This window comes from Balaenoptera borealis (genome assembly GCF_965194805.1).
Source record: "Balaenoptera borealis genome assembly, chromosome: 4".
In the NCBI taxonomy this organism is placed as follows: domain Eukaryota; kingdom Metazoa; phylum Chordata; class Mammalia; order Artiodactyla; family Balaenopteridae; genus Balaenoptera; species Balaenoptera borealis.
This window is the reverse complement of record NC_138861.1, coordinates 59,027,703-59,053,202: the sequence shown is the minus strand read 5'-3', so window position 1 is coordinate 59,053,202 and position 25,500 is coordinate 59,027,703. Positions and strand designations below refer to the sequence as shown.

General features: G+C 37.6%; 1 protein-coding gene and 1 long non-coding RNA gene across 7 annotated transcripts in view; one reads left to right on the top strand and one right to left on the bottom strand.

The window, feature by feature from the left end:
- Positions 1-25,500, bottom strand: part of G3BP2 (G3BP stress granule assembly factor 2) — a 68,105-nt gene that overhangs the window by 5,704 nt on the left and 36,901 nt on the right. Inside the window, exons 1-8 of one of the 5 annotated variants that reach the window (XM_082390235.1) lie at positions 15,959-16,167; positions 10,516-10,634; positions 8,070-8,151; positions 7,117-7,290; positions 6,495-6,585; positions 5,678-5,780; positions 4,983-5,163; positions 3,892-3,990 (exon numbers count right to left, since the gene is read on the bottom strand). In XM_082390235.1, the coding sequence (XP_082246361.1) occupies positions 3,892-3,990; positions 4,983-5,163; positions 5,678-5,780; positions 6,495-6,585; positions 7,117-7,290; positions 8,070-8,151; positions 10,516-10,610 (825 nt within the window). In that variant the 5' untranslated portion in view covers positions 10,611-10,634; positions 15,959-16,167. Of the gene's footprint in view, positions 1-3,891; positions 3,991-4,982; positions 5,164-5,677; positions 5,781-6,494; positions 6,586-7,116; positions 7,291-8,069; positions 8,152-10,515; positions 10,635-15,765; positions 15,921-15,958; positions 16,168-25,500 lie in introns of those variants that run through there. The other 4 variants (XM_082390231.1, XM_082390233.1, XM_082390232.1 and 1 more) reach the window with 4 other exon arrangements.
- The window catches only part of LOC309627962, a 42,111-nt gene continuing 32,794 nt past the window's right edge, over positions 16,184-25,500 (top strand). For both annotated transcript variants that reach the window (XR_014244064.1, XR_014244065.1), the window contains exon 1: positions 16,184-20,393. This is a non-coding gene — a long non-coding RNA (uncharacterized lncRNA). The remainder of the gene's footprint in view (positions 20,394-25,500) is intronic.

Here is a 25,500-nt window from a genome sequence, read left to right as displayed (position 1 = left end):
GATGGCATAAAAGGTATCGCTACAAAATTCAAAAATGCAAGATGAGCCACTCCATGTAAATACATATAGAAAATAAAAAGCCATCTTTATCTTAGGAAGACAAGAATATATGACACATCCTTTCTAATTATCTAGTATGCTGCCCTTCAAATTTAATAGTGCTCAGCAATATCTTCTAAACCCCATCCCATAATTTTTTTAAAAAATCAATATTTTGATAGTTCAAAATATACAATTTAGTGTACTCTAGCGTCTAAAAATACTATCTTGAAGTTAAAATGCACATAAGAAAACAAGAGAGGAACGTGTTGATAGCATCTCAAATAGTCAGAGAAGTCCTTTAGCTCCCTATTGTTCTTCCTAATGGGGAAGGTGTGCATTTATTTAAGGACTGACCCCAACCATGTTTCTTAATTAATTCTTGGGGGTGGCAGGGGAAGTAATAGTTCATTTTAAGGTACCCTCCAAAAGTTTCTGCTAACTGCTAAATTAAACACATTAATTAAAGTAACTATGCTAAAAACAAAATGACATCTGCATCTACTATTACCTTTTCTTTAACACATTGGCATTTTCAGTATTCCCAACCTCTTCAGGCTGTGTCTATTGCCTAAATATTTATGGTCCGAGGAAGACACAAAATAATATGCACCTGCAAAGGATGCTGAAAACCCTCAGCAGGAATATGAAGAATGTGTCCTCGAATCAGAAAGCTAGTAATGTCAGTCCTATCTTTATGGCTGATCATCTCTGAGTACCTCAGCCCAGGCAGTGGCTCAAACTCCTTCATAATTTATATTAACTGGGATGTTATAATTTGCAAGGACACATTTTGATACAGAGATATGTTTCTTTCAAAAACAACCATTTATTATAAATAATTTCACCTACTGTAACCAAAAGGTATATTATCTCCTACCCTAGCAGTTTTTAACAGATTTGCCTGTCTCTCCCAATTGTTTTTCTTCCATATAGATCTCCCATTTCCGTCAAAATGAAGTTGCTTTCCATGTTCTAGAATTTTGCTAGTTAAAAAAAATTTTTTTAATGTTTAATTTTCCCAGGTTTTTAGTATGTATTTATTCTTACAATGACCATAATCTTAATTTATTTCTACACCAGATAAAGAACCAAGCACAGTGTCATCAAACATAGATGTTCAGTAACTATTGGTTCATTTAAAATTAAATTACATTTTTAGTTCTCTAACACAAAACATGTAGGAGAATGTTCTATGCCTGACCAGGGGACCTAAGTTACAGCCCTGAGACCACTTCTATCTGTATTTAGAATTTAAGACTACATAATAATTTGACCGAAAACGTGATGCCTGAAAAAGGTAGTTATTTAGAAATTTCAGCTAAGCGGGGCAGGGCCTAAAAGCACAACTTACTTCAGTATGAAAGCAAAACAGAATTAAAGGATATTCTCTAACAAAGTCTGATGAAGCTAGTATGTTTAATAAATTAATAAAAATAGCAAATGTACACCTTTTAATTTAAATGTCTCAGAAAAACCTCGACTCATTCAAACCAAGAAAAAGAATTCTGGCTGACTGATTCAGATTCTTTTCAGAACAGATTACTGAAACAAAAATAACTGCAAGTAACAAAACAAAAAAGTTCTTCATTATCCTTTAAGGATTTAAAATTAAAAAACACAAATTTAAGTAAGTGCCAACATCTTACAAATAATCCATACATTAATTTAGCAACCTCACTTTTAGATATTAGATGATGCCAATATAGGAAAAATAAGACCCCCCCAAAAAAAATCAAAATTTCTTTCAGTAACTGATTACTGTATGTCAAGTAAGCCAGCTGTACACTTACAATTCTTCAAGCTCAATTTCATTAAAACTATTTGCTCCAAGGAGGTAAAATAACTAAGATACCACAAACTACTTTAGGGCCTTACAATTAATTGCATGCAACCAAAAAGTGTGCTCACATGACAAATTCCACAAATGAAAATCAAATAGAATATGAAATAAACATGAAACCATCAAATCAACTCAACAGCAGGTAAAACCACAACTAATATGTATTTCAACCACACATAAGCTATTTAAATGAACTAATCGACTTCCAAGAAATTTACCAAGAAATTAACTTACCTACTTCTAAATTAATGCCTACCAATACCCTGGAATTAGATTTAATTCTCTTTTTATTAATAATCTATGCTAAAAGTGTTAAGGAAATGGATACTACACCAAAGTGACAAAATAAAATTGAAGGGTTTATTAAATCAAGTGGAAAAAAATCACGAATTCATTCTAACATAGCTTAAGGAGATCAGAAAGTTCTTTTAAAGTTTAAATTATAAATGTTTAAAAATTTTGTTTTAATAAGGGGGTAGGTTGGGAAACAGTCTCTTACAATTTTTTTTAAAAACTTAAAAAAAAAAATTTTTTCCCCCTGGACAAGAGCTTAGGATCTAATATAATGTAATTTAGACATGGCTTAGACACAGCACCCTTCTTCTTTGATGTAAACAGAGATACATTCCCCTCCAAGGGCTAAAGAAACCTATAGGCTTCCATGAGTGTCCAACTGCGTAAATTCGAAGCCCTACTATTTTATTTACATAGCTATCTGACCTTGGGTGAAGTACTCTAACCCTTAATTTACTTATCTGTAAAACAGGAATAACAACAGTAACCATACTCATAGGGTGGTTGTGAGGATTAGATAAGAATAAATATTAAGTGCTAGTGCTTTGCACAATGCCTGGTGCCACACTAAAGGTGTAAGAGGTATAAGCTACTCTAACTTTTATCTAGCAGTGAGTTTACAATAAATGTGGCCAACTCTCTGAAATCAAGTAACATCCAAAGGATTCCTAATGCAAATCTGATAAGAAATCAAGCATTTCAAAAGAAAATCCGTAAGTCACTTATTGAGTCTTCAGATGGGTAGAAAAGCACAGTCAATACCTGGCAAATTAATTTTCTTCGTTAAGACAGAATTCTAGTTTGTGATCTGAGGTAATTACTCAGTATTTCCTGAATATCTAGCTGAAAAAAAAAAAGGTATCACGAGGTCAGGTATTCTATTACGTAGCTGATTATGCGTACAACACCAGAAAGGCTGTCTAATAATTACTAACTACTTTTGAAATCTCAAAGTTTCACTGTTTAGAGCATATAAAGAGGTATATAAACACAATTTTATGTGCACTAACCATTCTAAATGTAAATTTTCTAGTGGAACGAAGTTTGATTCAAAATGTAGGGGAGAGTACTGGACACCCTTTAACTGTGCCTATTAACTTTAGAATTTAGTTGATTCTACATTACACCTAATAAACTTATTAGGTAGCCAGTGTCTTATGTTCAATGTTGTTGAAAGCTCTGAAATGGGTAAGATGACAAACAGACAAAAAGCAGAATACTAGAACGATCAGTTAAGGTGAACACTACAGTCATAAGTTGGTACAGGCTTCAATTAAACGGTATGAACCACTTACAGACTGAGAGCTTAGGCAGTGTATTTTTTACAGTTTTTTCTATTTTTAAAAAACAATGATTCTTTATAATGTCATACTACTTTGTGCCTTTCCAAATTTCTTCCCTAAAATATTTTTGCTAAATAAAATCCTAAATTTTTAAAAAGGATATTTTTTGGTTATTTTAAGAAGGCTTTTAAATGACAATATATATTGGTAAAACTAACTTAATCTGTATTTGACACACCCAAACCCCAAATACCACCTATGTAGATGATGAATGGAGATTTGGCATTTAAAGTGGGTGCACTGACACTTAATACAATTTTTTTTGTATATTTAATCCATAATTTCTGATTGACTCATTTTAAAAAGTATAAAAAAGATAAGCAATTGGCAATGTAACAAGGATACAATCCAATGTGTTCACAGATTGGTTACCTGTGAGACTGGTGCTTTAACATGGGGTGGAATTCCAGAGGAAGAAACAGTACCACTAGGAGGCAGGTTTTTACTGGTCACTGAAGCCCAGGAGAAAGCCTGCAGGAAATGCAACAAACCTAGACTACTAATCATGGAAAACCACCAACATTCCTATAGGGAAACTTCCAAATATATATTTTCTTTTCATTTCTAAACTATTGTTCTATATTGGAGGACTCCTAAAAGAAAGGCACACACACACATGCCAGTCTATGTGCCAGCGTTCGAAATCTCATTATGCAAGATTATTTGACTGTTTTGTCTGAACTACTAAATAAATCCACAAGCAAGTTCCTATATGCTCTAAGGAGATGAGCAAGTGGCAAACAAAACCACTAACAACTACACATGCTAGAAAAATAAGAACCTAACTAATAGAACCAATTTCTTTCCCCTTTTGGGGGAAGATAAGGTGTTGTGATGGTGTCAAGGGGAGAGGGGAAGGATAGGAAAGAAGAAAGTACTAGCTGGAAAGTTTAACAGACATTCACAAATTGAACAAGGAACCTCCTTCTCTCACTACGCAAATATACTTTAACCTTCTACTTTACAGAAAGATAAAAGGTGTTTTAGGTAAGTTGAAATGATACACTATGGGTGTCACTCATGTTTCCAAGATAGTTTAATTGGTGTAGTAAGGCATTTGTTCCCATTTAAACCAGAAATAACTTGTATCACTTCTCTTAGCAATAGGCCAACTTGTTTTAAGTTGGGAAATTACATGACTCCTGTTGCATCCGTGCATAGAGGACTTAATACAGAATGGAAGAGCAACTCTCAGCTTTAGTACATGGACTAGAAGATACTAAACACTGCACACACACAAGGATTAATCTTAAATTTTACCGAGGGGTGTTTTTTAGGGGGTGAAAATACAATAAAATTTCCTCAGAATTACCAAACAAAACCCCACAGCTTCTTTCATATACATAAAAACAGCATAGCTTACTATTAAACAATTTAAATAACAGAACAAAGGTCATGCTTCATTAATGGCACCAAATAAGAAAGTGTTATGTTACAGGTCTAAAGAGTTCCTCTGCTCTAACCTTTGGTGGTTCCTGTGGCAGAGAAACAGGTTCAGCAGGAGGAGGAGAAGTAGACTTCTCCTCTAACTCTTCCAAGTTCTTCTCCTCCACTTGCGGTTTCTGCTCTTCAGTCTTTGTTTCAGATTCTGGCTCAGGTTCAGGTTCATGAGAGGATTCTTCCAATGGCTCCTCTATGCCATTACTACAATAAAATATTTTGTTCACTTTTCAGTATGAGTGAAATGATCAATTCAAAAAAAAGAAAATTCAGCATTTCTCTAATTTAATGGGCATAACTAGTAATAAGCTGTTTTAAAAGCAAAAGTCCATTAAGAACTAGAAGGCAGAGGGAATAACACTCTCAAGCAGCATTTCTTTAACCTAATTTAAAAACTGGATTACTAAAAATGTTTACTTTAATACTAACTATAAACACACTGCATATTTAAAAAATAAAATGCTTACTCTGTGTTGTCCCAAACACAATGCATTATCAGCAAATGATCAGTTTTAGGGCAAAGCAAGTTCAATTTTTGAATTAAATAAAACAATGCTTTCCATATAGAATTTACTTTGCATATACACAGTAAATTCTCAAATGCTGGTTTCATAGCTTTAGCAAAAATTTACTTTCAACAATAATTCTAGAAACAAAAACCAGCTTGCAACTACATTATAGTTTAGACCAAATTTGGCCTTGCAGACACTATTCTTACGTCACAGGGTGAGCTTCATAGTAACCACTGTTAGCATTTTCTTGCACAGGTTCTGGAGATGGCTGCCTTTCTTCTTGTTCCTCTTCTACTTCATCTTCTGATTCTGGAAATACATAATATACCACATCTCGTTTTAAGAGGCTTTAATACACAATTTGATATACGTATTTTTAATGTTTAAAGAAGTCATATGATATTTCTTACAAAGGCACTTAATTGCAGTATTCCTTGTTCTCTTAAACTGAAGAGCAAGCAAGATGAATTTTGGAATTTACTCTATTTTTTAAAAAGGTCTATTAGTAAAAGGGAAGGGTAGGAAAAAAATGCTATTAAAGTCATAACTCAGTTTCCTTTGTCACATCGATTCAATGGAGGAATAATGGTAAAGAAAAGGAAACAAGCTGATGTGTATCAACGGAAGATCAATTAAATAATTATGGTATAGCCAAAAAAAAAAAAAAAAACAACCAGCCAACAAAGATATATTAAGTGAAAAAAAGCAAGCATTGAGTCAGTGTACTTCCACTTTTATAAAAGTACTGGTCAGTAAGGAATACAACAAATTTCTATATTAGGCACCAAACTCTTGGTTATCTATAGAGGATGAGATTGAGGGAAATTTTTTCACTTCCTATGTATGATTTTTATATAATTTCATATAATGAACTATTTCTTTTATAACAACAACAAGAACAAAAAGGAGAAAAGGGAGTTTGACTCAGTTACAACAGAGGCAAATTTCTTTAGTTTCACACTTTCCATGTCCTTAAAGAGCACTGATACTGACAAAACCCTTGTATCTTCAAAGTAACCTCACCTTCATCAAGTTCTGGTTCAGAATCACCAAATACTTCATCTTCATAACGAAACATATCATTGTGAACATAAAACTTATTTGGAACAGATCCCTATAGGAAAACAACATCCAAGTATTCCATAAATACCCATAAATGTGGTATTACATAAAAAGAACAAGTAAACACAATTTTTATTTTAATAATACAGAAATGATATAGACTGAATATAATTTTCCAAAGTTGAACATGCTATGATGTTAATATAAAGTAAATTACAGAAGATCACTCAAGGAATACTGAAACTCAAGAAATGGCTACTCAATATAAAAGAACCAGGACCAATTAACAAACAGAATTTTTCCATTTTGTTTAACATGTAACCTATAAAATAATAACATAATTTTAATATTATTTCTATTAATCATCTATTTACACATTAGTATCAGGATCTCATTTTTACTTCTAAATAGTCAAAGTACACACACAAAGCTCAAATAAATTAATCAACAGGTCCAATACAGATTTCTCAAAAACAGCTACATGCATACCTATACCTGTAAGAAGAAACTCTGGCCACTTCAAGCAACTAATAACAGTAATATGAAATCACGTAAGTAAAAATTAACTGAAATGAAAACTTACTTCAGGAGCCAGAACAAAGGTTTGCATAAACTTCCTCTCTGGCTGTCCACTATTAGACAGCAAACCCATGACCTGGACCACTACTCCATCACTCAAGGTTGCATGAGCATCCACATGACGAATTTTAGTATGACATTCGCTGAAGTTCAGAGATAATACTTTGTGGTGTATATCCTTTATTAGGAGAAGAAGGTGGGGTGGAAATACAAACTCATGATACTGCATTACCTATTCAATACTACAGACTTTGATTTCCTCGCAACTCTAGACTATTAACTACTTAATCTCTCTGCCTCATTTGAATTCATTCCACCATGCTATGCGTTACTGACAGACTAATGTTCCTAGAACCACTAGTTTCAACATGTCACCTCTCTACACAAGAAATCACAATGGCTGTCTCATATTATAGGCTTTGTGCAGCTTTCTCCCACTGTTCCGTATTAAGTATGTCATTCACGTAAACTGTGTTGACTACTCCTTAACCTCGCAGCTAACTTTACTGCTTGTCTGCTGATGCCATTTCTCCTACTTTCAATTTCCTCTTGTTTGGTAAGGCCAAATCTTACCATTCAGAGTCTGTTGGAAGTCCCATATCCTCTACAAAGTCATAAGGGGTATATACTCCTATGCACTCCTGTAGCATAAAGTTTAGCCCACATTTCTATAAATGTTATACACTGTCTCAACTATTTCATGTATAAAACACACCAAGGATATTAAAATGTTCCATTTTCTCTTTTGTATCCATGCCAGTGTAATACCCGTGCTTTGTACAAAATTGATGTTTGTAAGAACTCAAAGCACATTCGATGATTACTGTAACATAATTCTAGTATAGCTGATTACATTCAAGAAGAAATCCATGGGCACAAGAAGCTATTTTCCAAATCTCTATCTTACCTCAAAAAAAACCTAAAGTAAACTAAAATGCATATGAAATCGATACTTACATTTTGGCCATAAACTGCCTCCTGGGGCTTTCCACTAGCATCTACTCCACCATGAACATAAGAAGAATTCCTGCCATAAAACCTGTAAAACCATCGATAATGATTGACATTCAGTTGTGAAGAGAAGTGTAAGAGGCAGTAGAGTTCTGGTGTCAAACAGACCTAGTTTCCAGGTCTGGCTCTGTCACTCATTAGCTATGTAATCTTGAGACTTACAGTCCTCAAAGTTCAGTTTCCTTGGTTATAAAACAGAACAAGAGTAACTTCTCCACAGAGTTGTTCTAAGGATTAAATGAGTAATGACACAGATTTCTTAGTGTGCCTGGCACACTAAATATACACTCAGTCATTAGCTATTCTCATCTAATTCTTACCATATCTATATTTTGTTAAGTAGAAAAATGAGATATTCAAAATATATTCTAAACACTGATGCTGTAGTTAATTTACCCATTTTTTCCCCCATCAGATACAAAAACTATACAAAAATTATCTAAATTTGTTTGGGAATCAGATACCGTTTAACATTCATTCTACTGAGAGTTCCAAATGATTACTAATTCCAAAGGCTTAGGTTAAAAGTTTAGATATAAATTAATTGAAATAATTCAGAGACTAAGTTAAAAAAAAAATCTACATTATTTTGGCTTCTAATTTCTCAATTATACTCTTATACTTCTCTTAAGTACATGATAAATTAGTGTTTCTCTGGTATTACCTAAAGCAATTAGAATTAATATCTTCCTAAATTAAGGTTATCAACATGCAAAATTAATTTTTTCGTAAAGAGAACTCAGCTCCTATTGTAATAAAACATGTAAGACTTCCTCCATGCCAAGCAATGTTCTCAGTGCACTGTATACATATTGATTCATTTTACTCTCCTAACAACCTCAGGATTAAGTGCTATTATCTAAATGAACAAACTGAACTTCAGAAGAGGTTAAATTAACTCCTCAAAGGTCACACACCTATCAAGTCGGGGCAGCTGGCTCCAGAGTCCATGCTTTTAACCATTACCTATATTTTTAAGTTTATACTATTTTCTCTCATGTACTACTGGCAAGCATGTAAACAGCTATCATTCTTCTGGAGGACAATTTGGCTGTAAGTGTGTATAAGAAAAGCCTTAGAGATAATCATACCTTTGACTTAACAATTCTACTTCTAGGAACTTAACCTAAGAACATAACTAGAAAGGTGCACAAAAATGCATGTGTAAGGATATTCATTAGTGTTAATAAGTGAAAAATTAAAAACAAACTAAACGTTCAGTAACAGGGAAATCTGTTACATAAGCTAAGTATAAAACAGAAGTTTGTGCTGTTATTTGAAATGATGGTAGAGAGCCTTGTTTTTCCCTGTTTAAAAAAAAAAGCTTAAAATGCTAATGCCTACATTGTGAAGACTAAATTTCAGATAATAAAAGGCCTTATGAACTCCATTCTCCCTCAAACTCACATACCCTGTCAATAAGAATGTTTATTTTTATAATAGAAAATGTACAGGTATTCCTTTTGATTGGGGGGATGGGGACGGGAGGAGGTGGTAGTTATATAAAAAAGTCCCCTGGGATAACATAGGGAATATTACACACAGGTTTAACAATGGAGGGGCATAATGCAAAGCAAAACTTTAGAATGTCCAGCATGATTATAAAGAGAACCTATAGATAACAGAATAAGTCCTTTTAACAGTCTTTCCCACATGAAGTGACAATGGTATATTTATCCTTAATTCACTTGGCTAGTGTGTTCTACAACAAATGCTTGCAGAGCCTAATCCTTACAAAGGTCTCACTTATCTTCCACCTGCTAAAATAAACCAGGTAGAACAAAAATTACAAATACTACTTATAATATAAATCAATTTTATTTCAATCTCTGGGAAAAAAGAACCTTACAGATGTCCAACTCTTGCCAAAATAGTAAACAAGGCTACTGTTGCTGTTTTACCAAGGAATACTATCTTGTGGATCAATCAGAAGGAATTTTCACAAGTATGATCAGTTAACTGATTCATTTCCTAACATTGCTACAGACAACTCAAAAACAAAAAAAAAAAAACAAAAAAAACCAAAAAACAAACTTAAGCCTGTGATTTCAATAAAGACTAGAACCCATTAGTTGGTCAAGTCTGTGGTTTTTATAAAAAAATTTTGAAATATAAAATACCAAGAGTATGTAATTGTGTATATGTGTGTGATGTGTACAGATGTGAATGTGTTATATAATGGGATATAACGTGAGGTGTTTTTCTTACTGTAGATTTGAGTCAAAAATACTTGAAGAAGACTGGTTTTAAGCCATCAGACTGTTAAAATACTGGGCGTGCTTTGCAAAGGTACTGTCAGGACATGAGAAGACAGGAAAGACAAAATTTATATGTAGTCATATTCAAGAAAATAAAACCAAATAAAAATATAAAATATGCAATTAAAATTTACCTGTGTAAATATTCTGGAGCTTTATTCAGCAAAGTATAATATTGCCTCACAAACTCCCGCCCTACAAGCAGCGGACTGGGCTTCTCCATAACCATTTCTTTGCTGCACAATGTCAAATGCTAAGGGAGCAAACATAAGAATAATAACTATTAAAAGTCATCTTTGTTAAATTCCATGAAGTAAATCTTCTTAGCCATTCAAATGAAAATAAAGAAAATATCATTTATTAAAAACTGACTACAACAGCAAAATAATAAATTCCAAACAACTACTACTGATAATCTCCAACATCTGCCATCTCCCCTTTGTCTCTATTTCTTGATCTCCCTATCCTTCAATACAGGGGGAAGTAGCATAGTTCTCTTTCTAATTCTGAAGAGTCCAGTGCTGTCTCAGACTAGGGGCACCATAATAAAGTCTTCCCACTCATAGTATCTTTTTCCTTTGGGGACCATTATCTCTTACATTCTTGGATTCAAACAGTTTATTTTTGAAAACTAGGCAGAGGGCACAAATCAGGACTTGGTGATTACATTTATCATAGACAGTACTGATTCTTCTCTTCTTTGTACTCTCTCCTTTTAGGGATTAATTTCACTGTTTTCAAAATGATAATGATTATGATTAAAAATCAGCAATAACCTCAACACTCAGATAATGGTTTTTTACATTTGGTGGATGTCTTTCCAACCTTTCTTGCTATTAATTACCTAACTACATGCCAGGAACTGTTTACAGTAAATGGGATAACCTAGTGAACAAGACTCTAGCCCTCAGGAGTATATAGTCTGCCATGGAATATAGACAAGCAAACAGGGAACAGAATAGGTTAGGTGCTATGATAAAATATCTCTAAGCCCAAAATCTCAAAGATAAGGTCAAGGAAAGCAAGTACAAAATAAAAATAGAAACACCACCTTTCATCATTTAAAGTAAATGATTTATATGTTTATAGCCCCCCAAATAGTAAAAATTGTAACATTAGGAATTGGAGAAAAGGGAAGGGAAAAAAAGAGAAAATTTGAATATTACTTGTTTAAATACATATATATACACTATATACGTGTGTGTGTGTGTATCTACTGGGTAAATCAGGATGCAGTTAAAATTCCTGTTAACAAATAAATTTCAACGTAGGTTTCTTTTTCTTTTTCGCAGCACCACGTGGCTTGCAGGATCTCAGTTCCCTGACCAGAGATCGAACCCACACCCTAGGCAGTGAAAGCGTGGAGTCCTAACCACTGGACCGCCAGGGAATTCCCTCCAAGTAGGTTTCCTTTAAACAAAAAATTTCACAAAGATAGCCCACCATAATCATTACAATTGTGATGCTGTTTTTAATAAAAATCAGATACCAGCCATAATGGAGCCTACAGACAAAACTCTACAATTCTAGTGACTCCCAACTCAACTTTTACATAATGCTCTATTAGGTTCCCCGTTTCTCCTTTTTCAACTGTCTTGCAACTCTCAATCGATATTAAAAAAAATCTGTTTACATTTTTATATAATTCCTAACTCCTTTCAAAAATAATTAACTGCTTCCAGTGGCAGGGTCTGGGGAAGGCACAGTGGCAAGAAGCCCTTGAAGCAGCCCAAGGAGATGGAAGAGGACGATAAGGCTTTCAAGCAGTAACAAAAAAAGGAGCAGAAGAAGCTGGAGCTAGAAGTGAAGGCCGTGGGGAAGGGTTCCCTGGAATTAGGAACTCTGGCAAAAACTAAGCTGTTCTTATGCCTCAGGTGATGGTGATCCTTACTTCCATTGCTATTTAAACACCTGAATTCTCTTCCATAACATCTGTTGCCACCTCTAGCTAGAATGAAGGGTTGGCGTGGAGCCTGTGGCACATTTTTTTTCTTAAATGTTCATACAGTGGCTCATCTCTTCAGTTCATCCTTAGCCATTTCTACCTTAGCTGTGAGGTCAAAGTAAACCCATCCCAGAATCCTGCCAGTCTGCTCTTCAACCTTTGTTCTACCTTATATTCTGTACCACCTACAATCAAACCAACTCATTAAAAAAAAAAAAAAAAGTTAATCCACAAAGCAGAATCAGATACTGTCATTTCAGGTGCCATTAGTTCCCCCCAAACCGAAAAACCTCCAATAAGGATGAACAAATTCTAATGCATAAAAATACTCAGGACTTCCTTGGTGGCACAATGGTTAACAATCCACCTGCCAATGCAGGGGACACGGGTTCGAGCCCTGGTCCGGGAAGATCCCACATGCCGCGGAGCAACTAAGCCCGTGCGCCACAACTACTGAGTCCGTGTGCCTAGAGCCCGTGCGCCACAACTACTGAGTCCGTGTGCCTAGAGCCCGTGAGCCACAACTACTGAGTCCGTGTGCCTAGAGCCCGTGCTCTGCAGCAAGAGAAGCCACCGCAAGGAGAAGCCCGTGCACCGCAACGAAGAGTAGCCCCCGCTCACCACAACGAGAAAGCCCACACGCAGCAACGAACACCCAATGCAGCCAAAAATAAATAAATTAATTTTTAAAAAAAGAGCAATGCATCTCTATTTAGAACAGCAACCTTCAATTTGTTGTGGCACACCACAGAATGAAAGCATCACAAACAAGATCTAAGCACCAGTCACAGAAATAAATGGTAGCTGTGGATTAAGCTTTTTCTCTCCTCAGGCCCCAAAGGTAAGGAGGCAAGTTTTGAAGTTCAGAAGCTATTAAAAGTGACCAAGCATTAAAGAAATGGAAATGCCGCCCCACAAAAATTAAAACGTGTATTTATATTATGCTTTAAGGTTTAACAAGTAACTACACATTCCTTTACCTCCGTGAAATAGATAGGATATTAGCTTCATTTACAGAAAAGGAAACCATGATGTTTTGAGAGCCTAAGGAAAGGAGTTCAAGGTCCCTCAGTTATAGTTATGAGAGAGGATTTGAAATCAGGTCCCCTCACTTTAGTGATGTTTTCATTACACTTGCTTAAGAACCACCGCTTATGAAGAACCATCAGAGATGCAAGAATATAAAAAAATTTAAAGTCTAACTGTTAGCTTAGTTGATACTGTAGGAAGGAGCCAAAAGGCAGAAAACAGTAACATAACAGGAAATCCAAAACAGTCATCCTAGCATACTACAATAGTATATCAACACAGAGTAAAATATCTAGAAATTAAGTTAAAAATAAGCTGAAAAACAGCAGTCAAGAAACTGATTCTATTGTTTCTGAAGCCAGTCCAGAGTTCTGGGAGATAGAACTTGTTTGCTCTGTCAGCCCTTAAATGTTTCCCAGTGGAGAGTTAAGTCAAGTTTGTCAATTAAATTCTACTGAATTTAAGTTCAGAAACAACCTAATCTGTAACTATCAAAACCAGCCTTGAAAAGGGGTCATTCCTAACCTCCATACGCACTCAGTGTAAAATATGTGGGAAAAAGTCTTATTTAAAGCAACCTAGAAAATCCTGATAACAGGCAAACAGCAATAATTCTTCAGGACAAGGAAACTGTTAACCTAAAGACACTATTGGTATTTATAGATTTTCAGTAACTGATATGGAGATTTTCATTTCTGATCTCTCATAAATGAAATATGGATAATAAATATACCCTACTACCAAGAGTGCCAATCCTATTCAAACTCAAGAGCTGTCTGCTAACAAACTCAACTGCTCACCTGCTAACTAAACACTCACTCAATTCGACTATCAAATTATTAAAGACTTATTTTCTTCTCCTTCCATTTTTGATCCCCATCCACCCCACAAGCATTCTGGTTCTTTCCTCTTGCTACTTGTTCACCATTGACAAACATCTCAACCTCTGAATATTCAGCAACCTGAACCATAACAGCTCTTAAATAGTAAACAATCCATTTGAGGTCCTTATCCTCCCTACAATTCGTGGACAACCTTTCAGAATTAAACAGCCTCTAGTGATTAAATCATAACACAAGGATACACATGAATAATCCTGAATATTTAAGAAAATGGGAAGATAGTATCATCAAAGAAACAACACAGAATTCAGTACTAAGAATTTCAAACTAATCATACAGTCTATTTTTTGAGACCAGGAATTTTGGACATCCAAAGGACCACTGGATACTAATAGGGTCAACTGTTTAGAAACTGTTCACATGCCTAAGGCTATATTAACTGCCAAATATGGAGCTGGACAAGGAATTCCCATCTTCTTCCCCTCTAGCATACGGGGCTCCCCTAACTGCAGTTAATGATTCACAGATCCAGGTACATGCAATGCTAACATTTGGAAGACTAACACGAGGTGTTAAAACCAGTATTTTAACACAAGTTATTATCACAACAATCATATGGGGGGAAAGAGGGAACAACTTTGCTATTATTCCAGCTTTGATGCATGTGGGTTCTGTGGGTTTTTGTTTTTGCTTGATTTTTAAGACAGCAAAGGTACTGCCCCTCCAAAAAAAAAAAAAAATCTGTTAAGAAAGTAGGCATACATTGGAGGAAAAAAATTGATCTATGCGGAAAATTGTAGACGCATATCTATACTTGCCCCAAAGCGGCACAGGGCCATCTTAAATCTGCCTTTAGAGATGCAGGTAAAATTCGATCAGATTCGACTAACAATATTAACACAATCTACGGACGCTATGTTCCTCCCCTTGACTATCCTTCCCACCCTCCCCAAGAAGACATGGGGGAAGAGGAAGAAACCCGCTCCCCAAAGCACTCAAACATCTCTTCTATTCCTGGGTCAGCAAGAGATCGCCTACATAAAAAGGGCACGGAGAAGGCGTACGTTATATACAGCCCAGGTTTCCCAGCTCTTTCGGGATAAACCCGCGGGGGGGGGTGTCAGGGACCGCAGAACACCAGGTACTGGGCAAGCAAAGCGAAGGCTGCCTTCAGACCCAGATTCTGTTTCCGTGCACCGAAATGGTGCCCGGAGGCCGCTACTTTCGCATCTGCGTCGCTTCTGCCTCCGCCGACACAGCTTCTTTTCCCCTCCCCCACGGGCGGGGCGGCGGCGGCCTCCCCACTGCCAGGGAACCAGGAATAAGAGCCGCAAGAGTCTGGGACGAGGCTGGTGGGCTCCGCACCCGAAACATCCTCTCGGGCAAGCCCACTCCCCCACGTCCCGTCCGAAGCCTCCATCAGCGCGCCTTTGGGAGCAACTGCGTCCCCTTTCCCGGCTCGCTACCTCATCCCCAACCAACCCCGGCCCCACCTGTGCCCTCGGAGCCCTCCGTCCGCACGACGCGCGCCGGTCACCTCCCTCCCTACGCGGCCTCCCATCCCTCACCTGAGAAAAAGGCTCGGCTTCTCTCTCGAACACACAGCAGCGTAGGCAGCCGGCAAGAACAATGTCTCTCTCTGCAGCTACACCTCCGACACCGGAGCTCATGCACTGGACGGTTGCCTCGAGCCGCGGCGCGCGACGGGAATGTCCCCTTCCAACCACCACACCGACCGCCCTTCCCGGCCCCCATACACACCTCCAACCAACAGCGGCGGCGGGTACGTCGCGCGGAGGTCAGCGGGAAAGTCGCCGAGGACCGGCTGCAGCGGATTCTTCTCGCTCGCCGCCCTCTCCCTCCTCCGACAAACCTCAAACCTCGGAAACCGGAGAGCCACGAGCTGATTCCCCTCACTACCACCTCTTCCCGGGCGCCAGGCACTGCGGCGAACGACAAGGAACACGGACGTCCCGCCCCCTTTGCCACCGCCCCCTCTTATTGTTTTACCCCTGCCGAAAGGGCTGGGGGACCCCCCAGCACGGCTTCAGCCAATCACGCATCTCCTCCGCGAGCTGGACCCAACCTTCTCGCGTCCCTCTGCGGAGCACGCGCAGAACGCCGCCGCGCTCACGTACTCTCGCGCCCGGAAAGCCGGGGAACCGGAACCGGCGTGAAGCCGGGGCGAGAGTCCGCTGATTTGACGTCACACGTAGGCTGCCTTTCTCCTGCCCCAAGGCTCCGGCCTCTTCGCCCTTCGAGAGCGCACCCGAACGGGAGCCGGGTCGCTGCAGCGCTGTGCCTTCTGCGCTGTCTTTTGGGGACTGATTTTTCTGGTCCTTTTATGTTATTAAGAGGAAGGGAATTTTAGTGATTTTTTTTTTTCTCTCTGAACTAGGTGTCTGCAGGTTGCTGCTCTAGAGAGTAAAAATGCAGCCAGTGGTTTCAGCTGCTTGCACCCTAAACTCAGCCTAGGAAATGGAGGCTCCACCGATAAGTTCAAAATCGTTCAACGCTATATTATGGGGCCTACTGGGTGCTAAGTACTGGGATGTAGAAAAAATAGGACGTGGCCTCCACAGAGAGAAAAAACAGTTCTATTTCTTTGTGTGCTGCTTAGCGTTAGGCGTTGCTAAATACATACTAAGCATTTTACATGCTAAAGCAGCTGAAAGCTGAAATCCCAGGAGATAGCAGGACTACAGACCTGTCCTAGATCTAGGCCCAGACTTGGCCGCAGGGGCGTAGCTGGGAAAACACTAGACACTGACTCTCATGACCTTGATTCCTGGAAAAAGCCCCATCTCCTTACAGTCAAGGAAGCCACTTTGCACCTTAGTTCTGGCAGTGTTTCTCAGAGACTATCAAGACAGCTGAGGAATTTTGGAAGGAAGGGCTGAGGAAATGGTGAAAGGAATAAAAGGCAATTAGGAAAGGAAATGCCCATAGAAGAAACAAAACGCAGGCATATACATTTCACCAGTTTTCTTAACAATTCTTTTAGAGTAACTTTAAGGTATTTTTCACGTGTGAAAGCTGAGGTTTACGGGGCAGTGCAAGATTTGAACCTTCAAAATCTACACTACTTTTAACTTATGCTGCTTAATCACATTTTGTTATATGCAAAATATATGGGCAGACTATCACTCTTATGAAATGAACTTTGACATGTTTTTCCTTAAAGTATCATAATACAGTACATGAAAACTGCCCTTCAAATCTAATACTTATGTGCCAGCCACTCTTCTGTTTTAATTGTTTAATCCTCACAATAACCCTATAAAGTAGTTAGGATTTTTATGCTAATTTTACACAGGAGGAAACTAAGGCTTAGAGAGGTCGAGTTAACTTGCCCAAGGTCACACAGCTACTACTCCGTTGGAGCTGGGATTCAAACACAAGCAGTCTGCCTTTACACTCCATGCTATGGAATACTCTCCTTATATTAATTGTCACAACTTACTTATCTCTTCTGTTGATTGACATTTCTACTGTTTCCAGTGTGACTCTCTTAACGCACAATGCTGTTATTCCTCACCAAGTACAAAAATTTCTCTAGAGCAGTGATTCTCAGAAATTAACATGCATCAGAATCACCTGGAGAGCTTGTTAAAACACAATGCTGGGCCCCCTCCCAGGGTTTCTGATTCAGCAAGTCTGTGTTGAGGCCTGAGAATCCGCATTTCTAACAAGTTCCCAGATGCTGCTGCTGCAGCTCTAGGAACAACACTTTAAAAACCACTGATCTACACCATGGGTTGGCAAACTTATACTGTTAGGGACAGACAGTAAATATTTTAGAACTTGAGAGCGATAAATGGTCTTTGTTACATATCCAACCCACCCATCCCCGTTTTTAAATCCTTCAAAAATGTATTAATAAAAGAAATATTCTTAGCTCTGGGGCTATATAAAAACAGGCCTCAGACAACCCCTGTCCGAGGGTACATATCCATTGGTGGAGTTATTGGGAAAAACGACTTCATTATCTTCAATTTTATTAAAATACCCAAAACTGTTTTCCTAAGTAGTTATTTTTACTTCCTAAATGTCTCTTTAAGTCCGTGCCCTCTGAATACTTCTCCATACTTATAGCTTCTGCCCAGGTTCAGGACCGTTTTATCTTTCCAGAATGACTGCAGTAACCTCCTAAGGAATCTTCCTGCCCTACAAATATAACCTCCATTAAATACCCCCTCCCCTGACAGACAATAAGGCAGGGAGAGAGAAGTAGGAATGTATTCATTCAGTGGCTCAAGCCAAAAACTTTTAAGTCACCCTTGACTCTGTCTCACACCACACAGCAAATCACCAGTAAATTTCTGTTCCCTCTACCTTCAACATTTATTCTAGATTAAACACTTATCACTATTACTGCTATTATTATTATTCCCACAGCAACCAGATCCTTTATAGCTATAAATCAGATGACATTCTGATGTCATCCCTCCAAAGGCAACTCAATAAAATCCCAAGTCCTTACCGTGCAAGGTATCCCATTCCTAATTTAGTTCTTACCATTACTTCTTTTCTTACTACTTTTTCTCTTATACACCTCAGCCCTTCCTTTGACATTTCACATCCTCACCCCAATGTGTGTCTTAGATGTGAACCTTTATCAAAAGTTTGTGAAAAATCAAAATAAACTGCATCTACTGATTTCCCCAAGTACTCATACTGAAATATCTCACTCAGGCATTCTAAAGGTGAGTTAGGCATGATTTTCCCTTACACAAACTACCCTTCATAGAATTTCAGTTAACCTTATACTGCTTAAATAGTCTACTAGCTTGTCTAAGCTGTATTCTGTGGTTATTTTGTAATCTCCCTATATTATATATTTCCTAGGTTCTCTTCTAGGTTGTTTTTTATAAATAGTGTAACTCAAATGGTAACCTACAGGTTGTCTGGCAGAGTGTCCACTCAATAATAGCTTCCAGGATTCATTCATTCATTCACATTCATTCCTCGATTCATTTATTCAGTGGCCACAATTGAGTGCCAAAGTATCAAGCAGAGCACTAGGGTCAGGAAGAGACAAAAATAATCAAAACATAGTGTCTTCAGGGAATTGGGAGAAAGGGAGAGAAAGAAAGCAAGAGGAGAAAAGAGAAAAACAAAAAGATAGGGAGAGAGACATGGGAAAAGAGGGAGCGGGAGAGTCGGAGAACGACAGGAGGGGGGGCAATGACAAAACTGAATAGAAGTTTGTACTTCTCCTTCATAACCTTAATTGAATGTTTGAATTTATAATTTAATATCTGATATTTCCCCTCTCGTACACACACACACACACACACACACACACACACACACACCCTGAAAGTTCCACAAAGGGATACTGTTTGTCTCTCCAATCCAGCCCCTGATACTGGCTCACTGAAAGTGCTCCCAAACTGCTTCATAAATTGGCTGACAGACCACTGTGAGGGAGGGCACCACAGTCTTCCTCATGCGCTTCTAGTAATTTTGATATTTTTACCCTAACTTCTAGAACAGTATATGATTTGTTTATTGTTATTCTTTCTTGGTGAATAATAATAGTTTTTAGACTGCGGATTTTCCCCTGCCTATAGTTTAGGCCCCATCCCATAGGTTTTATTCACTACTATTGTATTCTAAATAGTTTGGAAGTATAGTTATTTCTTCTTTGATTCAGTTATGGTTTAGAGAGAGTTGAGATTGTCTAAATAATTTGGATTTTTAAATTTAAACATTGTATTTTTACTTGTTTTAGTGCTTGTAGTCTGAGTGTGGCATGTACATTTCTGTGCTTTGTGGAATTTGTTGTGATTTTCCTTTGTGGCCTAATATAGGTACAATTTTTGTGAGTTGTCTATAAAACTCTAGTCTATTGAAATCTTCTTTTACTGTCTTTTAATTTCTTTTTTATCTTTCCAATCGTTTCTACAGTACATTTTTACCTTTTTATTTTGAAATAATTTCATAGATCCTAAAAGGTTGCAAAAATAATAAATGAATTCCCATTGCCTACATTCCTCAAATGTTAATATTTACTACATTTGCTTTATCATTCTCATTCATTATCTCTCTGTCTTTTCTCCTGTAGGCTGTCAATTCCCCGAGGACACATTTCAACTATTTTTGCCTCATCCTGTGCCTAGTACTGTGTTTGATACACTGGCACTCAGTGGTGGCTACTGAATGAACAAATCCAGGCGTTTCAAAGAAACCAGTAAGTGGTTATTACGGATACTCTGTCAGACAACTGGTAGATTGTCATGTGACCTCTATCCATAAAAAAGCATCTAGAAGAGGCTCTAGTTGCAATTTTCTTTGGACATGATATCCCTTTACCCCTCAACACTTCAGTGTGTATTTCTTAAAAGACAAGGACATTTACTTCTATATCCACAATACAATTATCAAAATCAGGAATTAACATTTTTACAGTACTATAATCTACAGACACTCAAATTTCATCAACTGACCAACTAATATCAAAAGGAAAAAATTGTTTTCTGGTCCAGGCTACAATTCAGGATTACAAATGAATCTAGTTATCATGTCACCTTAGTCTTCTGTAGTCCAAAGATTTTTCTCAGTCTTTCTTCTTTCATGACCTTGATATTTTTAAAGAGTACAGGACAATGATTTTAAAGAATGCCCCCTGAATTTGGTAACCTCTGTTGTTTCCTGATATTTAGATCTAGATTATGCATTTTTGGCAAAAATACCAGAGAAGTACTGTTCTGTCCTCAGTGCGTCATATGGAGGCACGTGACGTCCACGTGTCCTATTACTGGTGATGTTCCCGTCACGGTTAATGCAATGGCTGACGGGATTCTCCACTATACAGTTCTGTTTTTCCCTTTGTAATTAATAAGTATCTTGTGTAGTCTGGTACTTTGAAACTGTGTACATACCCCATTTATCACGATAGTTTCACCCAGTTTTAGCAGCCATTGACGATTCTTGGCCGTATCAGTTTTTGTTATGGTGGCTATCTAATTGTGATTTTTCTAATTCCATCATTCTTTCCACATTTATCAGCTGCAGTTCTACTATAAGGAAGACCTTTTCTCCTTTCTCATTTTTTAAAAATCTTTTATTTATATCAGTGTGAACCCATGGATTTCTACCTGATCATCCATTAACATCAACATTTGTTTTCATGCTCACATTGTCCCCATTTGGCCCGTGGAAGCCCCACCAAGTTAGCGCTCATGCATTATATAATTTAATTGTGCATTATTTATTACAAAAAATTGAACTAAGATATCTTTTCAAACAGTGAAAAAGAACAAAAAGTGACAAGGGCCTACGAGAAGTCAGTGGCAAGTAGAAAAGAAATTTATAAGTATATAGGTGGCAAAAGTGTGATGATTAACTAGGTATGGGCAGTAAGGGAGAAGTCTAGGATAGGATGATTGCTGGTTTTGTCTGGGTGACAAAAGAGACACTGGAAATATTCACTAAGAAGGAGACTACAGAACTTTGGTATTTTTCTATCCATATGCTTGTATAAAATATTATACTGGGCTTCCCTGGTGGCGCAGTGGTTGAGAATCTGCCTGCCAATGCAGGGGACACGGGTTCGAGCCCTGGTCTGGGAAGATCCCACATGGCGCGGAGCAACTGGGCCCGTGAGCCACAACTACTGAGCCTGCGCGTCTGGAGCCTGTGCTCCGCAACAAGAGAGGCTGCGATAGCGAGAGGCCCGCGCACCGCGATGAAGAGTGGCCCCCGCTCGCCGCAACTAGAGAAAGCCCTCGCACAGAAACGAAGACCCAACACAACCATAAATAAATAAATAAATTTTAAATATATATATATATTATACTAGTTACTTCGTCCAATACTTTCTGATCTAATGCCACTTTAGAAAGATCTCTGACCACTGAATCTAAAGGAGCCGCAGTCACTCTCCATCTCTTACTCTGCTCTACGTCTGTTAATAGCACTTAGCACTACCTGACATTATATTTATCCTTTGATGGGTTTGTTTGTTTATTTATTTATTTATTGTTGTGGCATGCGGACTTCTTAGTTGCGGCCTGCAGACTCTGAGTTGCGGCATGCATGTAGGATCTAGTACCCCAACCAGGGATTGAATCTGGGCCCCCTGCATTGGTAGCACGGAGTCTTATCCACTGGACCACCAGGGAAATCCCATGATGGGTTTTTTTAAATTGTTGGCCTCTCCAATAAACCAAGTTCCATAAGAGCTCAGATTTTGTCTGTTTTGTTCAATGCTATATCTCTGCCACAAAGAAGACATTCAAAATCAATTAGTGAATAAATAAATGTGTGTGTGTTTGTGTTTGTGTGTGTAGGGGGGCAGAGAGAGAGAGATACGATCATAATTAAACATTGCTTTGCAGGATACTACTTTTTTTTCTCTTAAAAAAGAGACATCATTTTATGTTAGTACATAGTAGGTTCACTTAATTTTTTTTCCAATGGTTACATAGGTGGGGAATGACATCCTAAGCTTAGAGGCAATATACTAAATTATAAAGAAAGTTATGAGAATGTAATCAAAATAAATACAAGCTATGTAATTACACATTTCTGCCACAAATTTGAATCAAAGGACTAGCAAAACTTGATAAGAAATCAGTATGAAAACCTAATCAATAAACATGCAAAGTATGTCCCATTTATAGAAAAAAGGACATAGCATTAAACATATATGAAGAGCTGTTAAACGGAAACAATGGCAAACCATAAACAAACTGGCAAATATTTTAAAATGAAAACATCCAATATGCAAAAAAAAAAAAAAAGCTCCTTTGTAGACTTCTGTTGCAAGTAAACATTAATTCATCCTTTTAAAAAAGCAATTTGGCAAGATATATCAAAAGCTTTAAAATGTTTGTGCTTTTTGAGTCAATAATTCTACTTCTGGGTATTTATCCCTCTTAAGATATGCCCAAGAAATTCATTGTGATGTTACTTATTTATTATCATTTAAAAACTGGAGGCATCTTAAATATCCAATAATAGTGAATGGTTAAATAAACTATGACACATATCCTTGACACATATACATCAAAAGTTATAGATTTAAACATTTAAGAATATATTTTTATGTTACATATTTATATTTCAATCTTAAACATGTTTATGAACCAATCTTAAGTTAAAAATACGGTTGATAGTTTTTTTTACAAAAAAAAAAGGAAAAGAATCAGATCCAATCACCATTAGCAGGTGAATTTTTTAAAAGAAAATCATTAGAAATATATTAACTGATTCCTGATTATTATTATAGATTTCAGCATAAAATACTTCTCTGACATTCTACTTTAAAAGGCTTTTCCTCTATACCCTCTCATTTGACCATTTTCAACCTTACTGGATCTTAAAGGATCAACCAATACCATTACCAGCATTTTGCTGATGATGTAGGTGTTTAAGGGATGACTTTACATGCATGTTTAAGGGCTACGCGCTCTATATAAATAAGGCAGGACTCAAAACTATGAAGACTAGGCATTGGAAGGGAGTCAAATCCAAATCCTTCAAGGATACTCATTTTTCTTAGTGTCTTTACTCATCACAATTTTAACCTTTCAAGACTTACATAACATTTAACCTTTTGAGACATGCATTACAAATGTCTTGTACCTGCTACCAATTCAGTAAGGATTATGCTGCCAGCAGTGTAGTCTGGGCTCTGGAGCCAAGCTGCCTGGATTTGCATTCCAGCTTCATCTCATCACTTATTAAATGTATTACCTGGGTATATTTCCTAGGTATATTACTTTGGGCAGGATGCTTAACTTTTCTGTGCTTCAGTGTTTCTCATCTGTAAAATGGGGACAATAATATCTACCTTATTAGGGTACCGTAAAGATTAGATTAGTTCATAGAAGTAAAACATTTATACCATGCCTGGCACATGGTAAATGCTCAATAAACAACAGCACTTCATGTTTGGTGCTTGAAAAGGTATATGCATCAATTGCTCTCAACTGATTCCTTTTTCACTGACTGCTTGCTGCTTTGCTTGGAAGTAACAACTTACAGCTGTATATAGCATTTTTTAGTTTTCAGAACACTTTCAAACACATTACCTCATTTCACTTTCACAAGCAATTCACAAAGTAGGTAAGCTGCGCAAGGCTAAAAGTGGCCAATTTAGAAAGAGACCCCAGAGTCCCCCGTGGCTCCTGCCACTATACCATATCCCACCACTAAATGATGAACCTCCTTAGCCTTAGAGCAAATATTCCTAATTGAAAACCTGTTACTCGAGAATTTCAGGGCTGTCTTGGTACAGCTGGCTCTTTACAAAGCTTTTTTTTTTTTTTTTTTTTTAATTAATTAATTAATTTATTTTTGGCTGTGTTGGGTCTTCGTTTCTGTGCGAGGGCTTTCTCTAGTTGCGGCGAGCGGGGGCCACTCTTCATCGCGGTGCGCGGGCCTCTCGCTATCGCGGCCTCTCTTGTTGCGGAGCACAGGCTCCAGACGCGCAGGCTCAGTAGTCGTGGCTCACGGGCTTAGTTGCTCCGCGGCATATGGGATCTTCCCAGACCAGGGCTCGAACCCGTGTCCCCTGCATTGGCAGGCAGATTCTTAACCACGCGCCACCAGGGAAGCCCCTTTACAAAGCTTTTTGATGCAAAGAGAAACCTACTCCCAGGAGTAGGATGAACCCATTCCTTTTAGAGCAGGCACGGAGAAAGACTATAACGGCCTGAAGAAAGAATCAAATGTTCATTTCTCCTGAAATCTTTCCATCCATTATCTTTGTGAGACTGGGACAGGTAGGGTCTAAAGAGATATTCGTCCTCTTCATTTGGGCGTTTTATGTGAAAATGTCACACATCCAGAAAAGTACATAAAACACTTGCACAGCCTGCGTATTTGTTGTTAAGTATAAAATGTAAATAAATGAATGACTGCTATGGGTGGTGGATTTTAGCAATGTAGCTGGTTTTGATCTTATCTATTAAAGTCTTCAAGTAGGGGAGATTCTAAAAGCTCCCAAGCTTGAGAGAATAAAGATTGCAAACTCTGAGATGACTTCTTCAGAATTTAGAGACAAAAATCTCATCATAAATCAACACCCAAAGAATTAGGTTTGGGATTACAAAAGTAACCCACCCTGAATAATGGTTTGTAAATTCTAATGGATTCTATCCACTGCTCAGAAAGTTATGATGACAGCTAAAATCACCTCAGGCTAAGTGATCTAAGAGATAACAGTAATTCTGGCAAGTGTAACAACTAAAGATAATACAAATAAAAGAGAAGTCATCTGCCCTGAGTTGCCAGGAGTCCAGAAAAAGATGGCTTTGGAAAGAAGCTTCATCAACGTTTATCTTGCACTG